This window comes from Copadichromis virginalis, linkage group LG23 (genome assembly GCF_057382275.1).
Source record: "Copadichromis virginalis isolate Kocher_CV1m ecotype Utaka linkage group LG23, C_Virginalis_male_GT1.1, whole genome shotgun sequence".
NCBI classification, from domain to species: Eukaryota; Metazoa; Chordata; class Actinopteri; order Cichliformes; family Cichlidae; genus Copadichromis; species Copadichromis virginalis.
The window spans coordinates 16,025,161-16,051,436 of NC_140639.1; the positions used below are offsets into that span (position 1 = coordinate 16,025,161).

General features: G+C 39.6%; 1 protein-coding gene and 1 long non-coding RNA gene across 3 annotated transcripts; both read right to left on the bottom strand.

Annotated features, from left to right (window-relative positions):
• Positions 1 to 1,145: 1,145 nt before the first annotated feature.
• LOC146680538 (uncharacterized) lies at positions 1,146 to 2,335 on the bottom strand. The gene is made up of 3 exons (XR_014918149.1): positions 2,271 to 2,335; positions 1,697 to 1,942; positions 1,146 to 1,606 (listed from the first exon to the last, which is right to left on the bottom strand). It is a non-coding gene; the product is annotated as an uncharacterized LOC146680538 (long non-coding RNA).
• Positions 2,336 to 9,249: 6,914 nt separating this feature from the next.
• Positions 9,250 to 26,010, bottom strand: s100p (S100 calcium binding protein P). Of its 2 annotated transcripts, none has more exons than XM_085449496.1 (5): positions 25,953 to 26,010; positions 11,063 to 11,170; positions 10,400 to 10,570; positions 10,073 to 10,268; positions 9,250 to 9,916 (listed from the first exon to the last, which is right to left on the bottom strand). In XM_085449496.1, exons 1-5 carry the CDS (start codon positions 26,000 to 26,002, stop codon positions 9,632 to 9,634), a joined length of 810 nt encoding a protein of 269 aa, XP_085305622.1. In that variant the 5' UTR covers positions 26,003 to 26,010; the 3' UTR covers positions 9,250 to 9,631. The 2 variants fall into 2 exon arrangements, with proteins under 2 accessions (XP_085305622.1, XP_085305621.1); XM_085449495.1 differs by lacking the exon at positions 25,953 to 26,010 and adding an exon at positions 17,076 to 17,364.
• Between the last annotated feature and the right edge of the window lie 266 nt (positions 26,011 to 26,276).

Below are 26,276 nucleotides of genomic sequence, written 5' to 3' on the forward strand. Positions count from 1 at the left end.
CCTGAACCACAGTCACCCACATTCCAATGCTGCTGTTTATTTCTAAAGGTTGTGAGATCACTATATTATCTTGTGCCACGTTATACCTTTAATTAAAGATTGTGAAATCATTATGTAGTTTTAGGTTACATTATACTCACAACTTAGAAGAAGGTGATAACTATTAGATTTATTAGACTGATTTGTATTACATTAGACTGCTGATTTATTGTGAATGAATTACATTGTTTATGGTCCTTTATACTGCTGATTTATAAAGAGAATACAGTTTGCAGAGAATCATGGGCTTATTTGTGTGATTAGAAATAACAGAACATACTGCACAGGAAACCAAGGTGATAACTTAGGCTCGCTGAGAGAGAAAGAATGTGGATGTTTAGGTTTTATGACTTTGGAGTGGGGGTTAAACCTATAAGAATGTGAGAAAGGGTCAGACATTTTGAGATCTGGCGGACACCCTGCTGTCCACATCTCCTGTCCGGATGTTTATGCTCAAAGTGTTGTATGGAATAAAGAGATTGTTGATTGAACATTTATACACCGAGTGTTGTTCTTCTTTCAGCCCAAAGATCAAAGAATTGGGATATTTAACACTGTACATTAGGGTCCTAATACATTTAAATATCAAAGCTTTATGAAGGAGATCTGGAAATAGCAAATTAAAGTGAAACTAATTTGATTGGGAATCAGGGGTAGGCAACTCCAGGCCTCAAGTGCCGGTGTCCTGGAGGTTTTAGATGTGTCCATGATCCATCACAGCTGATTTAAAGGGCTAAATGACTCCTCAGCATTTCTTGAAGTTCTCCAGAGACCTGGTAATGAACTAATCATCTGATTCAGGTGTGTTAACCCAGGGTGCGATCTAAAACCTGCAGGACACTGGCACTCGAGGCCTGGAGTTGCCTACCCCTGGAATAGGTGTTCTTGGTGTGTGTTGTGTGTTATAGCAGTTGCAATTCCAGCAGCATAAAAAACTGAGCAGCAGATTAGAATGAAGTATTCAAATATTTATACATTTCCTAAATTACCAAATGAATACATGGAAATTTACATGACAATGTGACAACAAGTTTGTGCTTCCTTCAGGGATGTTAGTAAATTGTGGCTAAAGAAGAAGTTGCACATATAGAATATATTCCCCTTAATATATGCTGTAAATAAAAGAATCAGTGAAAACTATCATGGCTGTGGGAAGGCAGGCAGGAAATGGCAGACCCAAAAGCAGGACTCACGGAGGCAGACGTAAAGTCAAAACACACAGCTTTATTGTTGGATAGCACCGAACAGAAAACTAACTAAACTGAGAATACAAAACAAACTAAACAGGTGGGCGAGCTAGCAAACCGAACACACAGTGTAAAATGAGGGATGACGCAACACTGAACTAAGAGAGGCTCTGATATAAAAACACAGAAGGCTAATGAAGAACATAGAAGCAGACAGGCAACATAGCTGATACTGAACATTGTACATACATTGTTTAGCCCATTGTTCCTTCAGTGGTGATAGTTTCAGTCATAATGCAAATGCATTAAAAGGTTGGGGAAAGCTGCAGTCAGCTGAGACTGAAGAAGTCACCTAGATCAGTGACGAATTGTTTCTCCCACTGAAAATGTCCAGATGAACAGAATCAACCTTTTAGGTCCATTTTTTTAAATTTTTTTTAATTAAAAACCCTAAAAGTTAAAACACATACCTGGGTTAGGAAGCACTAATGCTGGGACACCAAAGGATAATCAGAGACAGCAACTATACCCCTTGAACTGGACATGTGTGTGCTTAATAAACTGGCAAATTACAGCAGGATATTCCTATCCTCGGTCAGAAGGCACAGGTGACTTATATGATGAAAGAGAGGGTCCACAGCAATGATAACTTGGGTTCCTTTAATCCAAAACATCTTCAGAAGTGAATCCGTGTGAGTATATGTATGTGTGTGGTTCTGTAAAATAACAGAAATTACAATTAGCAAACAATTAAAGTCAACCAAACTGGTCTAAATAATACAGAAAGGGTTGAACAGAAAAATCTAATTCGAAAATGACTAAACACCACCCCCTGGTGGACACAAATGAGCCCATTGCACAGGGATAGACTCCATCTTTACTTTGGGCAGCTCAGTTCACAAGGGTGGCGCCATTTTGGTCATATCAACATGAGTAACTACGGTGTCTCGTAGCGACATAAACCACTGGCAAGCATCCCACAACATACAGGGGTGAGTATAGGATGAGTTACAATCATAGAAAAAACAAGTGCAACGCGCTTACTTATCATTCACACGCAGGACACATGTTCAGTACAACAGCCCAGCTCGACCAGCGCTATCACGGTGAACCAGCGGAAAACTCAGGATGGGAAGAATGTACCATCTTAGCAGTAGTTAGAGGGGGTGCGTGGAACAGTCTATATACACAAATCACAGGGTTTTTATACACCCCTTCCTTCCCTTTCCTAGAGTTTTGTTGCTTTTGTCTCATATGAACTTAAAATTGAATCACAGCATAAGTTACCATGGCAATATACCCTCGTAAGAAGCGAACCAACTTTGCAGTACAGAAAACAAGGGAATAAACTTGACGTTACCTGAATTTGCCATTATCCTTTGTTGTAGTGCAGGCCTCTACACTTTACTATTCCCAGGGTGTTTGAATTCTTTTATATTTTGCATCTTCAATTTGTATCAAAACTTTAGAATTCTTAGTCTTAATGCTTAATTTCTTAATTCTTTAGTTACTTTCTATACCGGTTTCAGTGTGGTGTTTAGAGTTGATACTCATATTCGATTCTTGGCTTTATTTTGGGGTCACCTTGTGACTTGCTTTTAGTTTTATATCCTCCATGTGACAATACCAGATTTAGTTCAGTTGTATAATTTCTCCAAGTGTCACCACTCAACCCTCATTAGCCTTATGTGTATAAAGACTAGCACTCTCCCTTTGTCAGTCTGTGTTCTTTGCCTGTTTGTGTATTTATGACTTCTGGATTCATCCATTCATTCCCTGTTTTGGATTTTGAGTTTCTTGCACTTCTGCACTCAACTCCTTAAAGCTGTTTTTTGTGTTCTTCAAGTCTGCTTTACTGTTTCCTGCATTAAGAGACTTTGTGGCACACCACAACATTCAAATCATACTTCTATCAAGCACAACCTGAATTATAGTGATGTGCGGATCGATCCTGAAATATTGATTCCTCCGATACCAGTCATTTATGTTCTAGAATCGATTCTCACATTAAAATATCGATATTTTAGTAATTTAGGGTAAATTTGTAGTTTATCATTAACAGGAACACAGTGGAAAGAAACTATAACATTGGATTGTCTACATTCAAAGGAACTACTTCCTCTTCCGCCTTTCATAGTCATGTGCGAAATACGGCTGTATAAATGTCTGGCAGCCCTTGGCGCGCGCACTCACAACAATGGCTGAGCGTAACTGTGTGGACGTATTTTACCTCCACAAACAGCTGAGACGTGGTTTGCGATACATGTGGCAAAAAAGTGAGGTGTTGTGGCCATACTTGCCAACCTTGAGACCTCAGAATTAGGGAGACATTCAAAAGGGCTGTTTGGGGAGGGGCGTGATAAATACATTTTACAGTGTTTATTTATCGGATAAAATACGTTAAATATCACCGTTATTATTGGCCTGCCCGGAAACTGCCCGGGGTGTCCAAATTCAGAGGCTGCTTCCACCTGAGGACCCGGCCTTTGTGGTCTAAAGAAAGCCGGGTAGTACATCACGAGCTCCCTCGGTGGAGTGAAACTCTGCCGTCTGCTCCTTGCTATCTAAAATATAACTGGGCGCTGGCGTAAACTCTCCACCGTCTCACACTTTGTTTAATCAGTTTTCTGTTTGACGTTTATTCAGCTGTGTGAAAACCCCGGAGTAACCCTACCGAGGGATTAATAAAGTTAAATTTAATCTAATCTAATAACTTTAATCTCAGCCAAACCGATTTACTCACGAACAAATAAAACACTGAAAAAGCCAAACAATAACATTTTGAAGTTATCAAAGTGACTTATATATCATGTTTAACCCGAGTAGAGGGGGTTTGAAAACGATGTGTCGGTCGGCTCAGATATTTGAAGTTTACACAGCTACATTCTCACCTGAAAATATGTTAAACGTTTTTTTGCGACCCAGAAAGAGAAATGAGAGTAATATTAAAACTAAGTAGCGTTGTTGGAAACTGGAATTGGCTGGGTCCGCTATGAATTCTGCGATATGGTTTTTCAATTTTGTTGTCCGGATGGAAAATCGGGAGAAATTCGGGAGAATGGTGGCTCCGGGAGATTTTCGGGAGGGGCACTCCCAGAAAAATCAGCAGGGTTGGCATATGGTTGTGGCAACATCACTAACCTTGTCAAACACCTCAGAGTAAATCATATCACAGAATATGAGGCGCGTATGTTTAGACAAACTGAAGAGGAGGAGAGGGACAGGTGTTGCTAGGGCGAGACAGACATCTCTCACGGTGTTATTTAGTGCTGCAGGCAGGCAAGGTGTTCAAATAGCGCACAACTTCAGATTTTTTATTTCTATATGATGAACTCTGCATTATTAAGTGATAAGAGCAAGTAATCTGATGTCCTGTAATCATTATGACGCTATAATTTGAGATACAATAAATAAAATAAGTTTTTGTACAAAGTATCGGTATCGGATCAGTATTGTCGATACCACCCTGAATATTACTTGGTATCGGATCGGAAAGGAAATCAGTGGTATCGCACATCACTACTGAATTATCCATCCATCCATTCTCTTCCACTTATGTGTGACAGGGTAATTGGAGCCTATCCCAGCTGACATATGGCAAGAGGCAGGGTACAGTCTGGACGTGTCACTAGTCTGTCGCAGGGAAGAATGTACCTTATCTTTGTATTATTTGTGGATTTAGTGTTTTTATAATAAATGCCTCATTTGTTATTGATAATTTGATGATCAGAGTTTTGACTTCATGATTCACTTTTGCATCAGGGCGTGTGTGTGCACCAATAAACTGATTGAAGCCTAATTAACATAAAACATGAATCATGGATTAAAAATTAATTTAAAATCTGTATTTAGTGTAACTGTGATTAATAACAATTCAAATAAATGTGCTGTTTTGCTTCATTCATTTTCTTTGAAAACAAGATATTTTACATTTTATTCTGCAGATTGTTTCTGATTTAACTAATGATCCATTGTTACACATATGATACCTAGATATTGTTATGACCCAAGATCTTGTGGGTCATGTGTGTTTGTGTGTGACTCCTCCCACCAGAGGATGGTTGTGGGTTTTTCTGTCTTCTCTTCTCTCAGGTGTGGATATGATTGTGTCTTAATGGAGACCAGTGCCTAGTGAGTGGTTGGATTGAATTAATTCCTGTTCCGGGATTGATTAACTGGATGATCACCAATAAATGGTTGCATAGCACCTTGGAAAGTATTTAGTTTTTGCTCTTTTTGCTTGTGTGATCTGTGAGTGGGGAGGGTCACAGTGGGGGTGTGCTGGGAACGCGCCCCGGTTCGCAAGATCTTGAACTTCCACCTCTGGCAGAGCTTCAACAGCGTTCTGAGGGAGACTGGGGACATTGAGTCCGAATGGACCGTGTTCAGTATCTCCATTACCAAAGCCACTGCACTGAGCTGCGGCCGGAAGGTAATTGGTGGCTGTTGTGGTGGGAGGCCCCGAACCAAATGGTGGCCACCAGAGGTGAAGGGAGCCACCAAGCTGAAGAAGGAGTCCTACCAGGCTTGGTTAGCCTGTGGGACTTTGGAGGCAGCCGGTAGGTATCAACAGGCGAAGCAGAATGTGGCGCGGGCAGTGGCTGAAGCAAAAGGGTTAGGGGCAAACAAAACGGGGGCTTTGGCAACCGGGCACCATCCTTGCTCCCGGCTCAAGGAACCGTGTCCCTCACTTGTTGCCCTGAAAAAGGGATTATTTTCACATCCTGAGTCTGAGGTTTCTGGAGAAGGGAGGGAGGGAAGGAGGGGGGAGAAAGAGAGAGAGAGGGAGAAGAGAAGGAGGGGGAGAGAGAGGAGAGGGGGGGGGGGGAGAGAAGGCACAAGAAGCGGAGGGAGGGAGGGAGGGAGAGAGAGAGAGAGGGTTGAGTTTGGGATCTAGGGTCATCCCGGATAGGGCTAAAGGTGGTTAGGTTTAGGATTAAACTCAGGGTTGGGCTTCAGGGATAAGGTTAAGTCCAGCATAGGGTTAGGATGAGGAAAACAATACCTTCTCCGGGAGGAAAAGGAGCGTGCGCGGTTCATCCCTCCTTGCAGTCCTCTGTACTCGTCCCAGAAGACTTGGCGGCAACATTGGCGCCGACGGCCATAACGCACCACCGTCCAGCCGTCTTCCATGGCGTCCAGTCTTTTTTTGTTTTCTTCTTTTTTTCAAAAAATAAAATTTGCTTTCAAAAAAAATCTTTATATTTTTAATGTGAACAAAAAACGCTTTCCAAAATGTGGAAAGGAAAAAGTCACGTAAAAAAAAACAACAACAAAGGAAGGTGTGCCAAAAAACCTGTTTATTTAAAAACAAACACAAAAAAACACAACATTTCGACCATACACATTCTTCTGGTGTGGCACACAGAAAACTATTTGCTAGGTTAGCTGGCAATAGTTGGACAGGCAGAGATGTGCTCTCATTGAGCGCCAAGTGGAAAGGGGGTTGGGTGTGAGTAAGTGAACAGGCCGCCAGCGAGCTGGTAACCTGGAGTGCACGGGCCATCGATGGAGCTGGGTGGTGGTGTCCCTGCCCTTTAGCGCATTTCTTCGCGATGTTTCGGCGCAGTTTCGCCTTCTTCAGGCTCGCCCAATGTGTTTTTGTCTGTTTGTGTTCTGTTCTGCCTCTCTTGGCTTTTATACTTTCTGTTGACTCCTCCTACTTTTAGGTTTAAAAATTCTTTCTTAGTTCCTTACTTGCTTTTTCCGTACTTTGTTTCCTCTGTTTCTCTCACTTGTTTTTCTGTTTCTCTTTTTTGTTTTTCGTTCTTTATATTTCTCTTTGTTTTCATGGCACCCCCTGCTTGGTTTGACATCCCGTCCTGTTTCGTGTATGTGTTTTCTCTGTTTCTCTTAGTTTCTTTTCTATTTGACATCCCTTGTATTTGGCTCCATTCATCTTCCCATCAACTCTGACCAGCTTTCCTGTCCCTGCTGAAGAGAAGCACCCCCAGAACATGATGCTGCCACCACCATATTTGACAGTGGGGATGGTGTGTTCAGAGTGATGTGCAGTGTTAGTTTTCTGCCACACATAGCGTTTTGCATTTTGGCCAAAAAGTTCCATTTTGGTCTCATCTGACCAGAGCAGCTTCTTCCACATGTTTGCTGTTTCCCCCACATGGCTTGTGGCAAACTGCAAACGGGACTTCTTATGGTTTTCTGTTAACAATGGCTTTCTTCTTGCCACTCTTCCATAAAGGCCAACTTTGTGCAGTGCACGACAATGGACAGATTCCCCCACCTGAGCTGTAGATCTCTGCTGCCCGTCCAGAGTCACCATGGGCCTCTTGGCTGCATTTCTGATCAGCGCTCTCCTTGTTCGGCCTGTGAGTTTAGGTGGAGGTAGTGATGGCTCGCTTGAAGCTGACGCTCCAGTGCGTTTGTCAAAAAAATCAACACACTGCTTCAGAAGCACTGTGTCGAAGCTTGATTCGTTTGGCCAGAGTCATGTGATCAGTGACGTCCGAAGCTTCATTTAGAACCTAACTGCTTCGGTGTCTGATTCAATGGTTTCTAAGCAGGTGACTCATTTGCGGGATTTGTGGAGCGTTTTGATGGTGACAGATAGCGAACCACTGATCATTCCACTGAGAGATTTGGAGCCAGCGAGGAATAGAGGAGGTTCTGTTGTGTGGGAGTATTTTGAGTTGATTTTGGTAGATGGGGTGGGTTTTCCAGCTTTGTGTTCTGGCTGTTTGCTTGTGTTTTGTGCGTGCTTATTTTATCTGGAAACAGGAAAAACTTAAAATGTCAAAAATTTGCTTTTCATAATATAAATATCATTTAATAACTTTAGAAAGACTTCCATTTGACTCGTAACATGTAATGTTATAAAAAAGATATATTTTATTTTTTAAAACAATCTTAAAATGTTATTCTGCAAAATGTGCAGCAATTTCATTTATTTATTCTCTTTAGCTGATAGTTTGTGGGGCCCAGGTAGACTGTATAACTGCATCTCTACCAGTTTTTCTGAACTCCAGCCTCTTCGCACATTGGAACAAATTCTCTTCTTAAATAAAAATTTTAAAGTGTTACCTTAAATGCACCATGTTTTTAATTTGCAAGTTCATAAGCATTTTCCCTTTCCATTTCACAATCAATTCTGCCCCCAGGTCAAAAATATGTATAGGAAAATTTCCCTAATATAATATTATTTATAAATATACCTGTCTAGCAATTAATTGCATAAGTGTATGGAGGCAGGACCTCACAGCAGAAGCATATTCCATAAAGTGTTGTACATTATCATATGTATATTATATGTAATGTGGTATTTTTCAATTATTGTATTTATCAACATCAAGAAGTCACAAGCAAAGAAAGCACAAGGAAATTTTACTGGTCAGAATTATTTATTAAACAAATAAACCACATTTTTTTAACACCAAAAAATACACGTTCAAAGCAACACAACAGCAGCCCAATATCAGACAGAATTCCAGTCTGTAGGGTGAACAATCTTAATGAAGCAGTTGGTTTTATTTTGTGGAGTCAAGCTGCTCTTCATATTTTTGGCCACAAGATGTCACCAGAGAGGACTTTGTTGAAAAGCTTCAAGTAATGAACCGTTTTTCAATACAAGCTTCAATGCTTCAGAAAGCTTCATTTGGCCATCACTAGTGGACGGCCTTGCCTTGGTAGGTTTACAGTTGTGCCATACTCCTTCCATTTCTGACTGATCGCTTGAACAGTGCTCCGTGGGATGTTCAAGGCTTGGGAAATCTTTTTGTAGCCTAAACCTGCTTTAAATTTCTCAGTAACTTTATCTCTGACCTGTCTGGTGTGTTCTTTGGACTTCATGGTGTTGTTGCTCCCAATATTCTCTTAGACAACCTCTGAGATTACACACAGGTGCACTTGATTTAGTCTTTAGCACTCATCAGACAATTTGAGCATATTTAGGCCCTCAAAAAGGCACTTGTTTTGCCTGAATAATAATAATAAGAAGAAGAAGAAAAGGAGCAGATACAATAGGACCTTCGCACTCTCAGTGCTTGGGCCCTAAAAAGCAACTGGCAGGAGGGTTGATCTACACTTTTCTGAAACTTGGGTAGCTGTTTCAGTTGCTTTGGCACTACAGCGACCTTCTCATCCAGCTCTTAGCAAAAAAGCTAATAAGAGTATTTGCTAAATTATTTAACAAATAGACATATAAAGCAGAAAAGGCACTTAAATATGTATGTAACAAGTGACATAAGTAAAAATCCTGTGATTTACCCACAGGCTCCACTGGAGTCAAGCATAATAACAAAGAGAAACGCTTCTTTGTGATTGTCAGAAAATGTTCGAGTCATAGCGTGTCAGCTGCCACAGACAAACCACATCTCAGCCTTTTTGTGTTTCAGTCTTGACACCATGACTCTGTTTATTGCCCCTTGTCTTTGTAGCCTCGAAACCCTTCACCTCTTGATGCGGCTCAGTCTGTCGCACACGACGGACAGGTACTGAGTCAACTTCACCATGGCAATGATGACGCTTCCTCCAATCAAAGTGCAGGTGGGCCAGAAGAGGGAGTGGAAGACAGCGATCTGACTGTAGATTTGTGTCAGGATGGCGCTGTCTGTTTTGTCTGTGCGGTCCACGAAACACTGAAGTGTGTGCTGAGACCGAAGACGCTCGGAAATGTTCTGAACCAAGCCCTGCATGGCTGCGTAGTCCTTACGGCACTTTGGGATGTAGAAGCACTGAACAGGATAGAAGAAGAGTGAAAGTAACAGCTGTGTTTGGTAACTCTTTTAGATTATGCTACTAGTGTAAAGTGTACTGCTGTTCTCTCATTTTTGCTGTGTGCTGTTTGGATGGAAAAGTGCACACCAAAGATGCCAGCAATTACTGAGTACCTCAGGGTTGTTGTCCTGCGTCTCCTCGTTATGGAACAGTCGTACCACTTTTCCAGATGAGTTAAGGCTGACGTACACCTGGAGACAAGGGTAGCGAGACCTTTTCCAGCACTCTGTTCCACAGCTGTATGAACAGTTCACATCCCAAACTATAGTGGAGTTGACAATAGTGCAGCTTGTCTCATCGGTCCACACGCTGGAGAAAAAAACAAAGACTCCACTTGATGTTATGAGGATATGCAGCAGAAAGTTTCCAAGGAAACTCCTCTGATAAGATTATTCGCAAGACCTTTCTTAAATATTACTGAAATTAATTCAGCCTATTACCTGTCAGAATAAGAGCGCAGGATGGTGATTCCCACAACAAAGTACATCATGATGGAGAAGAAGACCATGCTGAGGCCCAGCAGGATGGCTCTGTCCTCTCCTGCCCTCAGAGCTGTCACTGTCTTCCTCCTGTCCAGGACCTCATATTCACGAATCTTCTGGTAGATGGATCTAAAAAAGGTGAATATTGATGAAGCATCTCCTCCTAATTATAATTATAATAATAAGCAAGACTGAATTTAAAAATTAATTAATTAATTAAAAAATAAATAAATATATATATATACACACACACACACACACATATATATATATATATATATATATATATGTATATATATATATATATATATATATATATATAAATGGCCTGTATTTGTATAGCGCATTTCTAGTCCCTAAGGACCCCAAAGCGCTTTACACAACCTGTCATCCACCCATTCACACACACATTCACACACTGGTGATGGCAAGCTACATTGTAGCCACAGCCACCCTGGGGCGCACTGACAGAAGCGAGGCTGCCGAACACTGGCGCCACCGGGCCCTCTGACCACCACCAGTAGGCAACGGGTGAAGTGTCTTGCCCAAGGGCACAACGACCGAGACTGTCCGAGCCGGGGCTCGAACCGGCAACCTTCCGATTACACACACATATCACACCTGCGATCAGATCTTCCATCTGTTGCTTTACTTCCTGCCCACAGAAACATTCTTTCTGAGGAACGCTCAAATTGTAGTCCACTGCTGCTGCCAGAGGTGCTGACCCAACTGTGAAACATACAAAAAGTAGCATTTAAGAACCAACACACCCTGCAAGATATAATTTCTATTGTCTTGACAGTTTTCTGGTCAGCTTCAGAAGGTATTTCTAGATTGATCTGTTGGTGTTGAATGCACACATTTAAAAAAGAAAGAAACAATACTTAGATTCTTACCAGCTGTGAAAGTGTGGCTGATACTGTATTGTGCGCATCATCACACATTTGAAAGTAGGAACTACCACAAATGCGTTTGTCATTACATTAGTGGGTGTTTGCCTGTCTGTGAACAGAAGTTCGGTGTGTACTAGGATTTGTCCTAGCTAATTACTCTTCTATATTTCCAATCCAACCCAGTCTCACAGCAAAACATGTAATACACACGCCAGACCTCCGTGTCTATTTCACGCTGCATTACCACCAGGGGGAGATAATATATTTAAAATCAAGAAGTTGGAAGTAAGCAAAAACATATGAAGTGCATTCCAGGGTCCTTAATTGCCAGAAACAATTAAACTAGGAGGCTACTATGTATACATGAAAATACTGTAATAATGTGTGTTGAAACACTTTCCCATGATTATTTTCATGTTGGCTTGAAATATGATATCTCCCTCTGCTGGTTCTTCTGCATGCTTGTCTGTTTCACACTTTACTTCTCTAAAGTGTGAAATGGACACGGTGGACTGGCGTGTCTATTACACATTTTGCTGCGATATCAGGTTGCCCAATTCCAATTCCTAATCCCAGAGGGCTAATTGGTAGCCCAAGTCAAATAATGACTTGTAGACAACTCTGCATTTCTGTAGACAATCGTACCTCAACCATTCATACTATAGTCACAAAGCCTTATAGGAATGTAGCTGGCTTTAACATGAAAATGAAGCTGAAGATGGGCTTATTTTAGTTGAAAAGTCACTAGTATCGCAGTTGGTGTGATCCTATCATGAGTAGGGATGGGTATCGTTTAGGTTTTATCCGATACCGGTGCCAAACCGGTACTTTTGAAACGGTGCCGGTGCTTAAACAGTGCTCAAACCGGTGCTTAAGGAATGGAGAACACACACTTTGTCCAAAACACCTCTCATGTTCAGCTGTTTTTTTGTAAAAAGATAACAATGTTAGCCTTTTCTGCAGCTATAGGGCATATATGGTATCACTCTTGGCTGGAAGCAGTGCTTAAACAATGGAAAAAACACAAACTTTGTCCAAAAACCTCTCATGTTTTCCACTTTTTCTTTGGTCATTTTAGCCTTTTTGGCCAGGGTGAAGGGAGCATCTGCCATCAAACAAGAAGACAGCCACATGTAGCTATGATGATGTTTGCTAGTTCACCTTACATGCATTAATGTAATAACGTGGTTAGCCTACTCAACGTAAAATACACACGAACAACATTAAGCGACTCACACAGAGAAGAACGGCTGCTGCTGCCATCATCATCCGTCATCATTTCTGCTACACTGGCAGGGCTAGGGGCCAGGACTCTCCTCTAACTCCGGGCCCGATAACAGGCACCACACCCGCAGTAGATGTGCTCGGTGTGAGGTCTTGCAGCAAGCTATCAAATACGGCGCATTTCTCGGCTTTTAAAAAAAAACCGCTATGCGTTGCCAGGTGTTTCATCAGATTTGAGGTGTTACCTCCTTTGCACAGTGTCACAGTATCAGCTTAAAGCACTTGTTGCAGGCTGCTGAGTTTGCATATTTTGCTGTGAAGTACAGCCAGTCTTTTGACCGCTTCGCCTTGGGCATTTTTAATCTGTAGCTCTGCTCTAAAAGAACGTATGTACCTGGACCCGCCTACTATCCTCGGAGACGTAAAATGATTGGCTAGAATCTAAAGCGTATCACAGCTCAGGAAAAGAAGCACCTAAATAAAGCACCGAAATGTGCGCTGCTTTTCGGTCTGGTTACTACCGTTTATGTCAGAACCGGTGCCATCATGGCACCGGATACCGGTACCCATCCCTAATCACGAGACAGTCTTTAGAGACAAAACATGTCTTGAATACTATGTTTCCAAGGCATTACTGTACTGCAGCAAACATCAGTAGGTGAGAGCAACCCCAGCTGTTTACCATGATGTGTGTTCACATCATGGTAAACAGCTAGAGACCCAGTTACATTAAATGCTGACACACCCAAGTTTATTCATCAGTCATTAATAAGAGTTTCAAGCTTGCTGTGAAAGGTATATGTGTGTAGCGTGTGGTGTTCTAGGACAGTAAAAGGTAAAGGTTTGCCTTCATGGCAACAACATCCATGCAGGGAGGATGTTTAATGCAGGATTTTCATGCAGGAGACTGGGATTTGTGCCCCATGAAACCAAAAGTCTGTGTAGACTTATTACTGTAAGACTTATTATTCACACAGTAGATGTGTCCAGGGTCACATTTTTTAAATATTTTTACAGATCTTTTAACATCAGTTGTGCTAGTGTTAAAACAATATTTTTTATTGCTAATACCTGACAAGGACATGCAAGATTGCATTAAATTCATCAGTTCGCCTGCAGTTTCTTTTTACGCTGTAAGCTAAAATAAGTGTGAATGGCACTTGTGTCTGTGCACGTGTCTTAACTGAGAACATATGTGGGTCTGATTTATGAGTAATGAACGTGTTGACTGACTGCATGCCTACGCAGGGTGCCCTGTGTGTCTTCGAGTGTTATATTTGTCAGCTATTTGGACACTTATGTCTGTAAATTAATGGAAAAACTCCACGGTCACACATGAAGTGGTATGTGGACACACTACCCACTCCACATTGCACCCATTCCTGTGCAGTTTAAGACCTCCTGCACAAATAGACACCACACTGTCCGTAAAAGCCGACGTCACCAAGGTCAGACACCATTCTCACCTGAACCAGAAAGAAACATTATATTATGTAAATGCTAGTGTCGTTTTATAAGTTATAGCACCATTTTATAGTTTAGAAGATGTGATCCAAGTAAGAGGTGTGCCCAGGAGATGAGATAGAGAGCAGAAATACAGACAAACATTTGCAAACCATTAATAGGTTGACTGAAAAGCTCTGTAAGAATGCACAGCAAGTCAAGGACATGATCCCTCCAGGATGTTCACAAACATCTGAAGACTTCATGACCAAAACCACAGAGGATTCACCACAAGTTGCAAACCTCTGGTGTCACGGTCGATCTGTTTGTTATTGGAGTTTTCCTGGTTTCTATAAATACAAAGTAAAGGCTTTTGGTTTGGGGTTGTTTCTTTGTACCCCGGCCTCAGTTATGTTGCCTTTTATATTGTTCTGATTTAAATATGGTTTCCCTTGATTTCTTTGTATTTCAATAATTATTGTACTATCATGAGTTTGTTGATATTTTAATATTCTAGTTTCTGTTAGTACCTATGGTTATTTTATTGGGTTCCTTGTATTTTGATTTATTGGTTATGCCAATAAGTCTGTGCTTAGTCACTCTGGCCTGCCCTTGTCTTCGTTCTTTGTCAGAGCATGTGTTCCTTGTGGTTCCCTGATATTTTTGGATTTCTGTTTGTTGCCATTTTGGACTTAGCCTTTGGTCTTGGTTTGGACTCTGGATTCAGTGTGAATAAAAGGCTCACCTTTTGTTAGCCCAGCCTGCATTTGGGTCCTAAATCATAATACATGTCAGATGGTAAGCCTTAGCTACAGAAAAACAGGATGCAGTCCACAAAAAGGTTCAAAAACAACCTGATAGAGCACTATAACATTTTTTAAGTTTTCTGTGAGCTCTTAGGGCAGAAGCAGAAAAAAAATAAAGCTAAAGAGGTTCATGTTCATCTTGTGTTTTTCAATTTATATACAAAAATTGTTTCAGAGACGAGAACAAGCAGAGAAGCAAATCTGCTGTTTGCACCTGTCTACTTAAACAGAAGTGGTCAACATGACAGCGCTTAATATTGACTAAAGCATGCTTCATTACATTCACATTCACGCCAGTGCACACAGTCTGTTAAAAAATCGGGCAATGGCTGATAAACCATGGGTGCCTGAGTCTCAATATTTACTTATCTTGTAGGTGTGTGTTGTACTGTTGGTTGAGGTGAACAGTTTCAGACCAGCTTTTTAGCACAGCACTGTGGGGCAGCTTAGCGACACTTTACCTTCACTGAAGTCTACTCTGACGATAAGACGATCAGTGGTGGGAAATGTCAACACTGGAAGCAAAGAATCCCGTTTTATGACTGAAATGTAAACCACGGCCTAAATCAGAGGTTTCCAACCTGAAGACGGAGGTATTATTCCAGACAAAACACAAAGGACTGTAAGTCAACATGGCTTCATGATTAAAAGCTCCAGGCCAAACAAGGTGGATTTTGGCCGCAAAGAACAAACAGAACAACTACAAAAGAGAGTAGACAAAAAGCAATGATGTGCAATGGTGGCTTATTAACACATGAGTAGTGATAAGACAAGAAGCCTAGGAACAACAAGTCTGCACTCTGAGAGCAAAGTGCTCTATTAAGATAAATTGGTACTATTAGTGGTATCTTTAAATAAGGGAGGGACTGATCATTCAGGACTTTGTATGTGAAGAGAAGTATTATAGACCGAATTCATTATTTAACAGGAGCCAATAAAGAGACGTTAATATGGAAGAAATATGATCTGTCTTTCTAGTCTCTGTTAGTACTCTTGCTGCAGCACATTGGATCAGCTGAACACTCATGAAAACAATTTCTGACATAGAGATATCACACAAGTGCCTGGCTCGGTGCTGGGCAAGAGTCATCTTCAAGTGACTGTGAATCTGTAAATCTCTCAGGAAGGAAGGAAAAACTTGTGCTAATAGTATCACTCTTTCAAGACCTGTGAGTAAGGCTGGTGTTTCATTATACTACAGTAGTATTGCTGAACATGCTCAAGTACAGAGTCTCTGTTAGAGCTCAAGGCTCTGCTCATGGCTCTGTTTAAATGGGTATTTGCTTGAAATGGGCATGGACTATTTTGAGGCAAGCAATACCACAATATTACATAAGACTGCATCTTTTTCAAAGAATGACTTTGTAAATGCAAAATGTATCAATTCATCTCATTCTATTAATAAGGAAATAATTACTTTTTTGTTATAATTAATATAAAAAGGTACAAACATATTCAGTTCTGCACATTTAGTATGTTTTCCTGCTTTGTTCACCTAACCTGAGCAAATAAATAACTTACTATGTAAGTAAAGTCCCAATATTATTATATTATATTAACAGTATCAGCAGTGGGGAAAAAAGAAGATGAAAAAGAAATAATAAAAAATAAAAATCACTTACCATGAATAAATATATTTCTATGACAGTATTTATAAATGGTATTCTTTTATTTTATTACTATGTAATTATCCTTCTTTTTATAGTTTTAAGGTAAGATATACTTCCTTTATGTTGCTGTTTCACAGCATTAAACACAGCTCTTAACAGAGCTTTAAAACAGTAAACGCTTAATAAAATAAATACACTATAACAAGGCAAAATAGCTTAATCAGGTAAAACTTATATAGAAGAAGTGAAATTAATATAAAATTTAAGAACTTCTTCGAAGAAAGTGTAAATATAATATAAAAAGGGCTTAATAATTAATAACACATAAATTCACGTATTGTGGTATGAGGTGGTAACGTATATGTCTCTGTCTGTGGCAGAGAAGATGAGAGCCATCAGATATAAAATAACTGGCTGACATTTAATGTGTAAATATTTGTCTATTTTAAATTCAGCTTTTGCTTGAAAATGCAAATAAAGTAACAATACTTTTACTTGAGTTCAGTATCCCAGGACTAACACAGACAAATATGCTATATTGTAACAAATAGTTCCATACTGATGGTGGTTTAAATGAAAATGCTAAATCTAGAGAAGAGGATGCATTGCTAAGATTTTATGGCTCCCACCTGAGCAGTGATGATGAAACAGAGCTCACCTGATTTCTGACGGCGGTGTTGGATAAAAGTCAATGGTCAGACTGTCGGAGCAGTTGTCCCCTACCATGTCACCTTATGCTTCACAACACCTTCACCCATTGGATAATTTAGCTCTTTATCTAAAGACTAGATCTAATGCTATGACTGATGCCTTTCAGGAAGCCTCAGCAGTGCTTTAATTTCTCAGTAAAACCCAACAAGAAGAATACAGTTACCGGTGTCAGAGACAATGAAATAATTTTCTCGTACATAAAGCTCCTGTTGCTGTTTTCAAATTGTCATTAATGTAGTTTTCTGATCGATTGTTCTAAAAATAAAAAACAGCACAGACCCCCCCTTCTCTGTGTCTGGGGCGAACGAAGCCTTGTGGCTCTGTTTTTGACTGCTGCTCTGTCTGATGGGTCAAATCTCAGTCACTGAGCTTACATCATCCTCATCTGCATGTTTTAGGGTGGTTGTGGGAGGTGTCCGTGCTGCATGGAAGGGAGGGGCACTGTCAAGTCTCTAAGTCATGGCTTCTGGTGCCACTTTGGTCATGTTGGATTTTGAAATGAGCACATTAAAGCAGTTTTTATTTTTTTTTAGGTTTTCAAAAACAGAGAGCGAATCATTCTAAGCAGTGAAGATCCTGCTGAAAATCTGCAAACGCTGTACTGCAAGAATCATGATGTGGAGCATAAACCATGATGGCTGCCATTAATACCATCTACTGCTAGTGCTTAGGACTCTGTCAGCACTTTATGATGCTTAGCTACATATCTCAGGAGTATGACTGACAGAACACTGACTGACTTTGCCCTGATGGACCTGATTTATGATGCGGAACCTGAAGCTTTAGTGGCAACTGGGGAATGCAGAATGGATAACAATTGAAATTGTTAGGAAACAGTTTGAATTTTATTTTTCAGTCACACTTTTTGGCTGCATATTATAGCAAATTGGTTTGGTCTTGGTGTTGCGTATAGTTTATCCTGTCTTTGTGCCTGTTTTATGGCAATCCTGAAACATCAATATCCCATTTAACTGGCCATGTTGTTGAGCTTTCTTTTGCTCTGCTGTGTTGAGTGCTGCTAGGCCTATCAACATTTTAGATATATTTTTGTTCTAATGGAAAGGTTAGTGCACCTTTCAGAAATGAAAGCACAAGGCCACTGGGTTTAACTAGAAACAATTTTACAATTAGTTCTCATTCTTAGTATATTATGGCTCCTCTGAAACAAAGACATTGTGGAATTGGCTTTAACTTGTATTCTTTCTAATGACCAGCTGTAGGTTACAAAGAGTTGTCTAACTGTATAAAAATCTACAGCAAGATTAACATCCGTCTCCAAATGCTCTGTAATTCTGGTAAATAATTCCCACAATGCATTGAGTATTTCTTCTTCAGTCACTTTTCTCACTTACTATGTGTTAATAGACCTCTCTGCACTGAATCGTACTTGTTATTAATCTCCGTCTGTCTTCTGCAGCATGTCTTCTATCCCGTCTTCCTTCTCTCAACCCTCAACCCCTCCCTGAGCCTGGTCCTGCCGGAGGTTTCTTCCTGTTAAAAGGAAGTTTTTCCTTCCCACTGTCCCCAAAGTGCTTGCTCATAGGGGGTCATATGATTGTTGGGTTGTTCTCTGTATGTATTATTGTAGGATCTAACTTACAATATATAAAGCGCCTTGAGGCAACTGTTGTTGTGATTTGGCGTTATATAAATAAAATAAAAATGAACTGAATTTAATTGAATTATGGTTGATACCTTGGGAGTGTGGAGCATCTTCTATTTCTTAGTCAAATATACGTCTCACTCATCTTTCCTGGCTTTGGAACATGCTGATGACACTATGCTCAGCTTGAGGCTTCACACAAGCGCTTCACAGACTAGTGGGCGCTGTCATGGTGGATCTGTCAATGTTTTTTATGCAGTCTGTATTCCAGCCCAAGGTGCTTCGGAGAGTAGGAAAATTTATGTTAATATTATAAAAAAAAAAATTAAAATACGAAAACAATGAATAGAACTTTGTAAGAATAGAAACCTGGAGAAATTATGCTGCAAGCAATACTAGACTATAGAAACCACTGACGACCAAACTGGAAATGAAATGCTTAAATTATAAAACTTACTGCATCGTATTTGTTTTTAGAGTTTTTATTATGTTATTTTTGATTCAATTATTCTAGTGCTTTTTCTCAATCTTATACAGTATTGTAACTGACTGATTTCTTTCATAATTTTCTTAATGCTGTTTTTTCTATACTGCCCTCATCTAATGTCTGGCACCACACAGAGTGTGAGCATGTGACATGCTCTGAGTTTGACCTTTAAGTGACAGATATTTGAAACAACAGCTTTGTATATGTATATATAATAAAATAATGTAATATAATAAAATAAAATAAAATAAATCAATAGATTAAGATGTTATTACACATGTATAGAACTAGACTAAAAGCAATATTTGCAAAATAAAAACTATGGCTGAGGTGTTCTCAGCTATTGCACTGTATCCATGGGTCATGTATTAGTATCATGTGCATTGTGAATTTAATCTGATGGCAGTTGGTTTTAGGTAATCCTAAAAATCTGTATATTATAAAAAGCAGAAACTCATTGTTATTTTTCCACTATGTCTGTTAAAAAGGTCATGGCCAGCATGTCCACCAGAGGAATGTAGTCTTATGTGGTCAAAAATACTGCCATGAACACGTGCTCGGACTTGGTGCCTACATATTACTGTCCTCATGTACATGATGCACACACACACACGTGCTGGCGTCATCTCAAGCAGGTCATAACCTAAGCACTTGTCTCTCTTTGACAACTTAAACCTCTCAGTGTTCCTGGAAGGCAGGAGCGTCAGGTGGTGTAGCGATACCACAGGTGCTGCCATTCTCTGTGACAGGGTTAGACACAGAGGCATGCCTACACGTACACACACACACACACACACACACAAAACCCCTAAATCACTTCTTCACTCTTAAATTTAATGGTTTCTGTAATGTGCACTCGCTTTCTGTCACCACAGAGTGACCATGAAAACAGATTTATGTTGCCACTGAGGGTGTGTCTCAGCAGTGATGTCATGGGTCTGTTTCTGGAAGGTTATTCGGATGGCATCTGTTCAGTGTGTGTAATCTGCAGTTGTCTTTTTTCTGAGTGGCTGCTGAGCAGACCGTGAAAGCATAACACAGCTGTTCAGCTTTGTTTAGAATTGAAATTCTGCACTCTATAGCTTGTAAAATACGTACTGTGACTGAAAGAACTAATAAAAGAGGAATAAACAGTAAATTCAAATTCAAAATTCAAATTCAAATTCAAATTCAAATTCAAATTTTATTTGTCACGTACACAGTCATACACAGTACGATATGTAGTGAAATGCTTGGACAAAGTAGTAAAGATGTGCTTGTGATGTTAAGCCCAGGTGGATGGCCACGTTGTCCCCAAAAGCAACTAATTGTTTATGGCAAGGTCATTTATGCTAAATGGTTATTGTGACAGGATTGTTTTCACCTAGGTTGAAATCATTCTGCATTGATGCATATCTTTTTGAACATTATCTATTTGTCTTTTTTTCCCATTAACTGACCCTCATCAGTTAGAAGGCAGATTTGAAACATGAGGCAAGAGAAGCTATGGTGGCATTCATCTTCCTATTTGGAAGTAGACCAGGGGCATTACAGTTATGTGGCATGTGCTTTAGCAATAAGGCTTACGTCAAAGGGTACATTGAATTTCAAATGTTTCACTTTTATAGTAACTGCTCGAAGTAGTGCTCCCTTGCTTGTTTCATAATTGCAGGAACTGAGGATCATTGTAGTTCTTAGAACTCTGTTTACAGGGTCTTTTCCCCTTGACTTTAAAAATGGAGGTGCAATGTGATTGGTTAAGCAAGTGTATGTTGTTTACTTGAAGGCACAAATGCAGTAGCCAACCACTAAAATTTTATCCATGTAACAGTTGTTTATTTAGCCTTAAAATATAATAAAACAAGAAGAAATTAACCAGCTGTGAAGCCCTGACAAAGACGTGTGACAGTGGGAAGGAAGAACTCCCATTTAACAGGAAGAGACAGGACCAGGCTCAGGGAGGGAAGCAAAGCAATGTAGCGCAAACAAGATTACAGCAAGGTACGTATTAGAAATCAGCGGTTGGCTATTACATAACTGGCTGACAAGCAAACAGAAAACATGCTTCAAACATATGTAGCTTTCATTGAATTTTCCTTTAAATCAAGAACTAGGTGAAATGGACAATATTGGTTGACTTCAATGGTGGATACTGAAGTCCATAGCTCAATTTGGTTTTGCATAACGCCCTATTTGCAAGGCATCAGAGACCATTCCTGAGAAAAAGAAACCTCCATTCCCGACCCATATCTGTGTTTCATGCTATGCACATTTTAATCCAATTTACTGAAAAATCTCTCTGAATTTAAAATTTTGAAAGTGTCTGGTACACTCAACTAGACATCTCATGTTACTAATAGGCTGCCAGATAATAACTGTTGAGTCACTTGAAAGACATTAAGATGTTCCTTAATGCATGCTGCCATCCATCTCATCCGTCTCATCATGCTTTAAGATTTTACTCTTATAATGGAAATGGAGCTTTCCATTTGTTTGAATGGGTCCCTGTGGTGTGTAGAGATGTGAGTCACGGTTTTTATAAAGAAACGCAGCCTCTCTAAACCTTGAGTTGGAGAGAGGCAGAAAACGTGAGCAGAGAAAACAAAAAACAACCTCAAATCACCAGGTCACTATTTGTCATTTGGGACTAATAGCCATTGCAGGATCTCCTGTTTTTGGTATAATAAGGGAGGTAATATGTGGTCTTTATAAACAGTAAACACATGTGGGATGACATTCACAGGTCATCCGAGCAATTATTATAAATGAGTAGATCTGATGATTCTAGGTAATAATAGTCCGGTGAGATTTGTAAGATAAAATTGCAAGTTCATAACTTCTTCATATCCTGATAATCGAGGAAAAATTAATCTTCCCATTGAATGTTATTTGCGATTTCCTTTCTCTGTGGAGCTAAAAGAGGCCACCCAAACACATGAGATATCAATGGAAAGACCAGGATGTCCTCTATTTAGTCCATCAGGACTTTTTAGGATAGCTCAAATAAGTCAAAAGATATAGACCAAAAACAAATGTTTATTACAGAGGACATAAATGAATGGGCTGGTTCTCAGGAGAATATAAACAAACAATAAACCACATGATAATATGAACATTCACTGTTTTTCTCATCCTGTAGGTGAAAAAGTGAAAGAGATGGTAAAGCAGTGTGATTTACTGTAGACTGGATTAAAGATGCTTCATCTGGCACATATTTTGTTGTGACTGTTACAATGACTGCTAATAGAGCAGTGCAGACAGCTGGTGTTAATGGCTGAGAACCAGACTCCGCGGCTCCTCACGGCGAGGTAACATTAATGGAATGATCCAGACTGCTGGAAAGTCATTTTGCTGCTGTAATTAAATTAACAGCTACACTTTACAGTAGCTCTGTGGTGGCATCATTCAGTCCAAATATGGAGAAAACATTTTGAGACTATATCAAATTTATATTTTTATTTTTATTTTTATTTGTTTCCTCATGCGTATATTCAATTCTTAAAAATGTGACACTGAAGGCAGCAAAATTTATGTTCTCGTGTGGACAGGAGCTATGAGGACATGAAGTCTTATCACATTTGAAGTAATGGTGAACAAAGGGAGAAGGAGAAAACAAACAGACTCAAACTTGAATTATGAAAGAAAAAACAACTTCTTTTTTTTAGAAATATAACAACCGTTTGTACAATTTGTAGTTTGTATGAGCAGGCTTTATAGTCGCCATGACCACCAACAGCTACAAATGTCTTATTTGCATGCTAACATTTGTATTAATCCGTGTTGTCTTCATATATAGACAGAAAAATGTAGGTTTGGTAAAAAAAAAGTCCCAAAACATTCACAATTGACTTGCTGAAAGATTCAAAAAGCTCCACAGAGCTGAGAATAGAAAATTAATAATAATAATATTATTCTCTGTGGGTTTGTCACTGTGGGTGACCTCTTTCATACTGAACAGAGTCATTTGATCATTAATATAAATCATTAATACAGCCACTATAACTAATTTAAAATATAGAGCAACCTTTAAATCAGAAGTCTTTTCTCATCTCTAGCTCCTGGTTAATATGTCATATTTTCACCATAATAGAAGGCCACTAGAATGAGTCCTACAATAGAGAAAATTAATTTGCATTTGACACTTTACATTACTTTACCTTTAATTACCCAGTTGGTGACTTTTGACAGTGTTTGAGTGGAAAAATGAGACTACAGGAGCTGTCAAGGACAATCAGCAGCATTGTACCAAACACACAAGCTTAGTGGTGCCAATGATGAAGTCGTGCAAGCGTGTGATTTGTTTGTAGCCCCGTGTTAGCATTTTATTGCAGGCAAGTACATTTCTGCTTGACTATCATAGAGGTTGCATTAACTTGTGATGATAATCTAGCTGAACCAATCAGAAAACACACCTTAACACCCTGCTATAGAAAGCCTTTATGTATTTTTTTCAGTGTTTAATTTAAACATTGTTCCTCAGCCGGGCTGATACACAAACATCGACTCAAATGATCAAGCTTCACATCAGACTTTACAACCGTCATAAAAGGAATAGCATCTCTTTGTTTTCTTATCAGTGATTGACAAAGGCAGTTTTTACACAGCTGAGACAGAGGTACTTCACTTAGTGTGGAAACTGCTCTGATGCCAAGATTGCATCTCTGTCATATTCAATAATCCCAACCCCCTCTGAAACCTTTAGCAGTGTAATCAAACACCTTCCTAATCCACAAATATATCACCAGAGGACTCAATAGCTTCACAAACAGTTGTTCACCTTGTCTCAGTTTCATAAATTGTCTGAACTTACCTTCAAACGCAGCTGCAGTCAAAAAGTTTCCTGGCTAGGTGAACATTTTGCATTTAATATCCGAGGCTTCATCAAATAAGAGTCCTCTAGACTGAGCCAACAGGCGGTCCATGTCTATGAGGCATGGAGCAGCTCTGGCAGCCTTCAGCATGCCTCCCATACTGCAGACTGAACAACAGCCAGAGGAGCCACACTGCCCCTCACTGCTCCCACTAATAATTAGTGTGTGATGATGATTGTGGGATTTAGGAGAGAGAGGGTGTTTGGTGCAAAGGGAAACAAGAGTGAGTGACAGGAAACAAACTAAGAGGTGAAAAAAGAACAACTAAGGTGATGGGGAAAATATCTCTTAGAGAGTCTGCCATGTTAATCTTTATAGGAGCAATTATTCTAGATGTTTCCTGAAACATCTGTCAGCTGCTAGATGCTGATCAATGAGTCTGGGGCAATCTGGGCTATCTGTGCTGCTGGGCGCCCTAAGCTGTTTAGGCCTTGATGATTAGTTATTTGGTTCTAAATCAAGACAGTTAAATTAAAGGGGACCAGTGTTGGGTGTAATGCACTACAAAGTAATAGATTACGTTTTTGTTAAGACAGCAGTGCAACTCATTATTATACTAAATTCAGTAATCAGAATACAATTCCGATTATATTTGTACTCTTGTTACAAACAGCTTCAGATATTTGCACACAGGCCGCTGTTTTCCGGACATACAAAAACAAACACATCACTGGCTTTCGAAAATATCTGCGCAGACCGCATGTTAACACAAAGCTATTGAAAAGCCCAGAGTGATGTTAAAGCTGAGTGGATACCAATTCCAGCCCAGCAGCCAAAGCCTGATCTTCAGCAGGCAGTGATGAGCAGGCAGTCTGCCCTCCCTCTCTCCCAGCACTGGTTTCTACAGTAGAACACAGTGGTGATTGTTTTGAAGTGTCTTCGGGCTGGTTTTCAATTTTTCTTTGTGCTAAAGCTTCAACACAAAAGAAATATTGTATGTATGGGCTCTTTAGGATAGGGACTGGTGTTAGTATGTGTCACAATGCATGTCAAGCCAGAGAGTTGGTTAGAGAGTAACACAAAAGTAATGTAATGAGTAGTAACACAAAGTCACAAAATTACTTTCTTGGTGAGTAATTAAGTAAAGGAATACATTAAATATGTGTAATACATCAAAGTCACATTAAACAGGGCCAATATTTCAGATAATAAAGTCAGGAGATGCACAGTTATTTGCTCAGAGCAGGAAGCTCAGTAATCAAATGGCTCTAAATTTACACTTTACAATTTTCAGGTAGTTTTTTTTTTCTATTCTTGACTGTGTTTGATGTCATTGAGTGGGGGTGTGCTTGATATGGTGATCTCAGATACACAGCACTGGCTATCAACACAGAAGAAGAAAAATAAGCATTATTTTGAACTGTGAATAGTGCAAAGCTACTCTAAGAGAGTCCAAGAATAAAAGGTTCAGAGTCTTTAAAGACAGTACTCATGGTCAGGTACTACCTATTCATGATTATGTGATGGTGTTATTACAACTGAGCCTCTTAACATTAAACAGACTCTCATCCCATCCATCCATCTCTACATGGCTATAACTAATCCATGTTGAGAAAAAATACTATTACTAGTATTATTATTGTTGTAATATAATTATTTTCCAAGAACATTAAAGATTATTGTTGAAATTCTATTATTAAAAAACAAATGTGTGGAATGAGAGACATCTAAATGTGGATGTGGATGTTTAGGTTCTATAGAAAAGTTTTTTCCAGTACATGTGTTAGTCAGATTCTCATAATCTGACAGTAAAACATGTATTTTATTTGTGTCATATAAACATAAAGCTAAAAAGAGTGAAAAGAGTTTTTAAAACAAACAAACAAAAAGGAAATGCGTATGATCTGGTCTGGACCAAAAGGAGAAACAGAGCAGTGATCTCACCGTGGGGTGCAGTGGATGGTGGTCTTTCTGAAGGTCCTCTGGTGTAGCATGCTGTTGCTGTGTTTATGACTGACTGAGTAGCTGTGGACTGGCTTCACAGTTAGTCCACACAGTCAGTGAACTATGATATGAGGTCCACAGGAAGAGGCGGAATCTTATAAACAAACAGAGAAAGAATCGTAGGAAGTGGAAGCTTTGGTCACCTTCCTGGTAGTGAAAGATGTGCAATTGCAACTACAGCCTTCCATCCAGTGAAAGTTGACAGTTTAATGCAGATTTTTTCACAGTTATTCAAAATTACAAAACTTTTTTGCATACTTGATG

What these genes read in the sequence shown, in the direction of transcription:
- s100p (XM_085449495.1), bottom strand. Translation starts at nt 17,143, where the DNA reads ATGGTAGGGGACAACTGCTCCGACAGTCTGACCATTGACTTTTATCCA. An exon ending in ACACCGCCGTCAGAAATCAG is followed by an intron (nt 11,171 to 17,075) that starts GTGAGCTCTGTT and finishes TATGTTTCACAG; the next exon opens with TTGGGTCAGCACCTCTGGCA. An exon ending in CGCAGGACAACAACCCTGAG is followed by an intron (nt 9,917 to 10,072) that starts GTACTCAGTAAT and finishes TATCCTGTTCAG; the next exon opens with TGCTTCTACATCCCAAAGTG.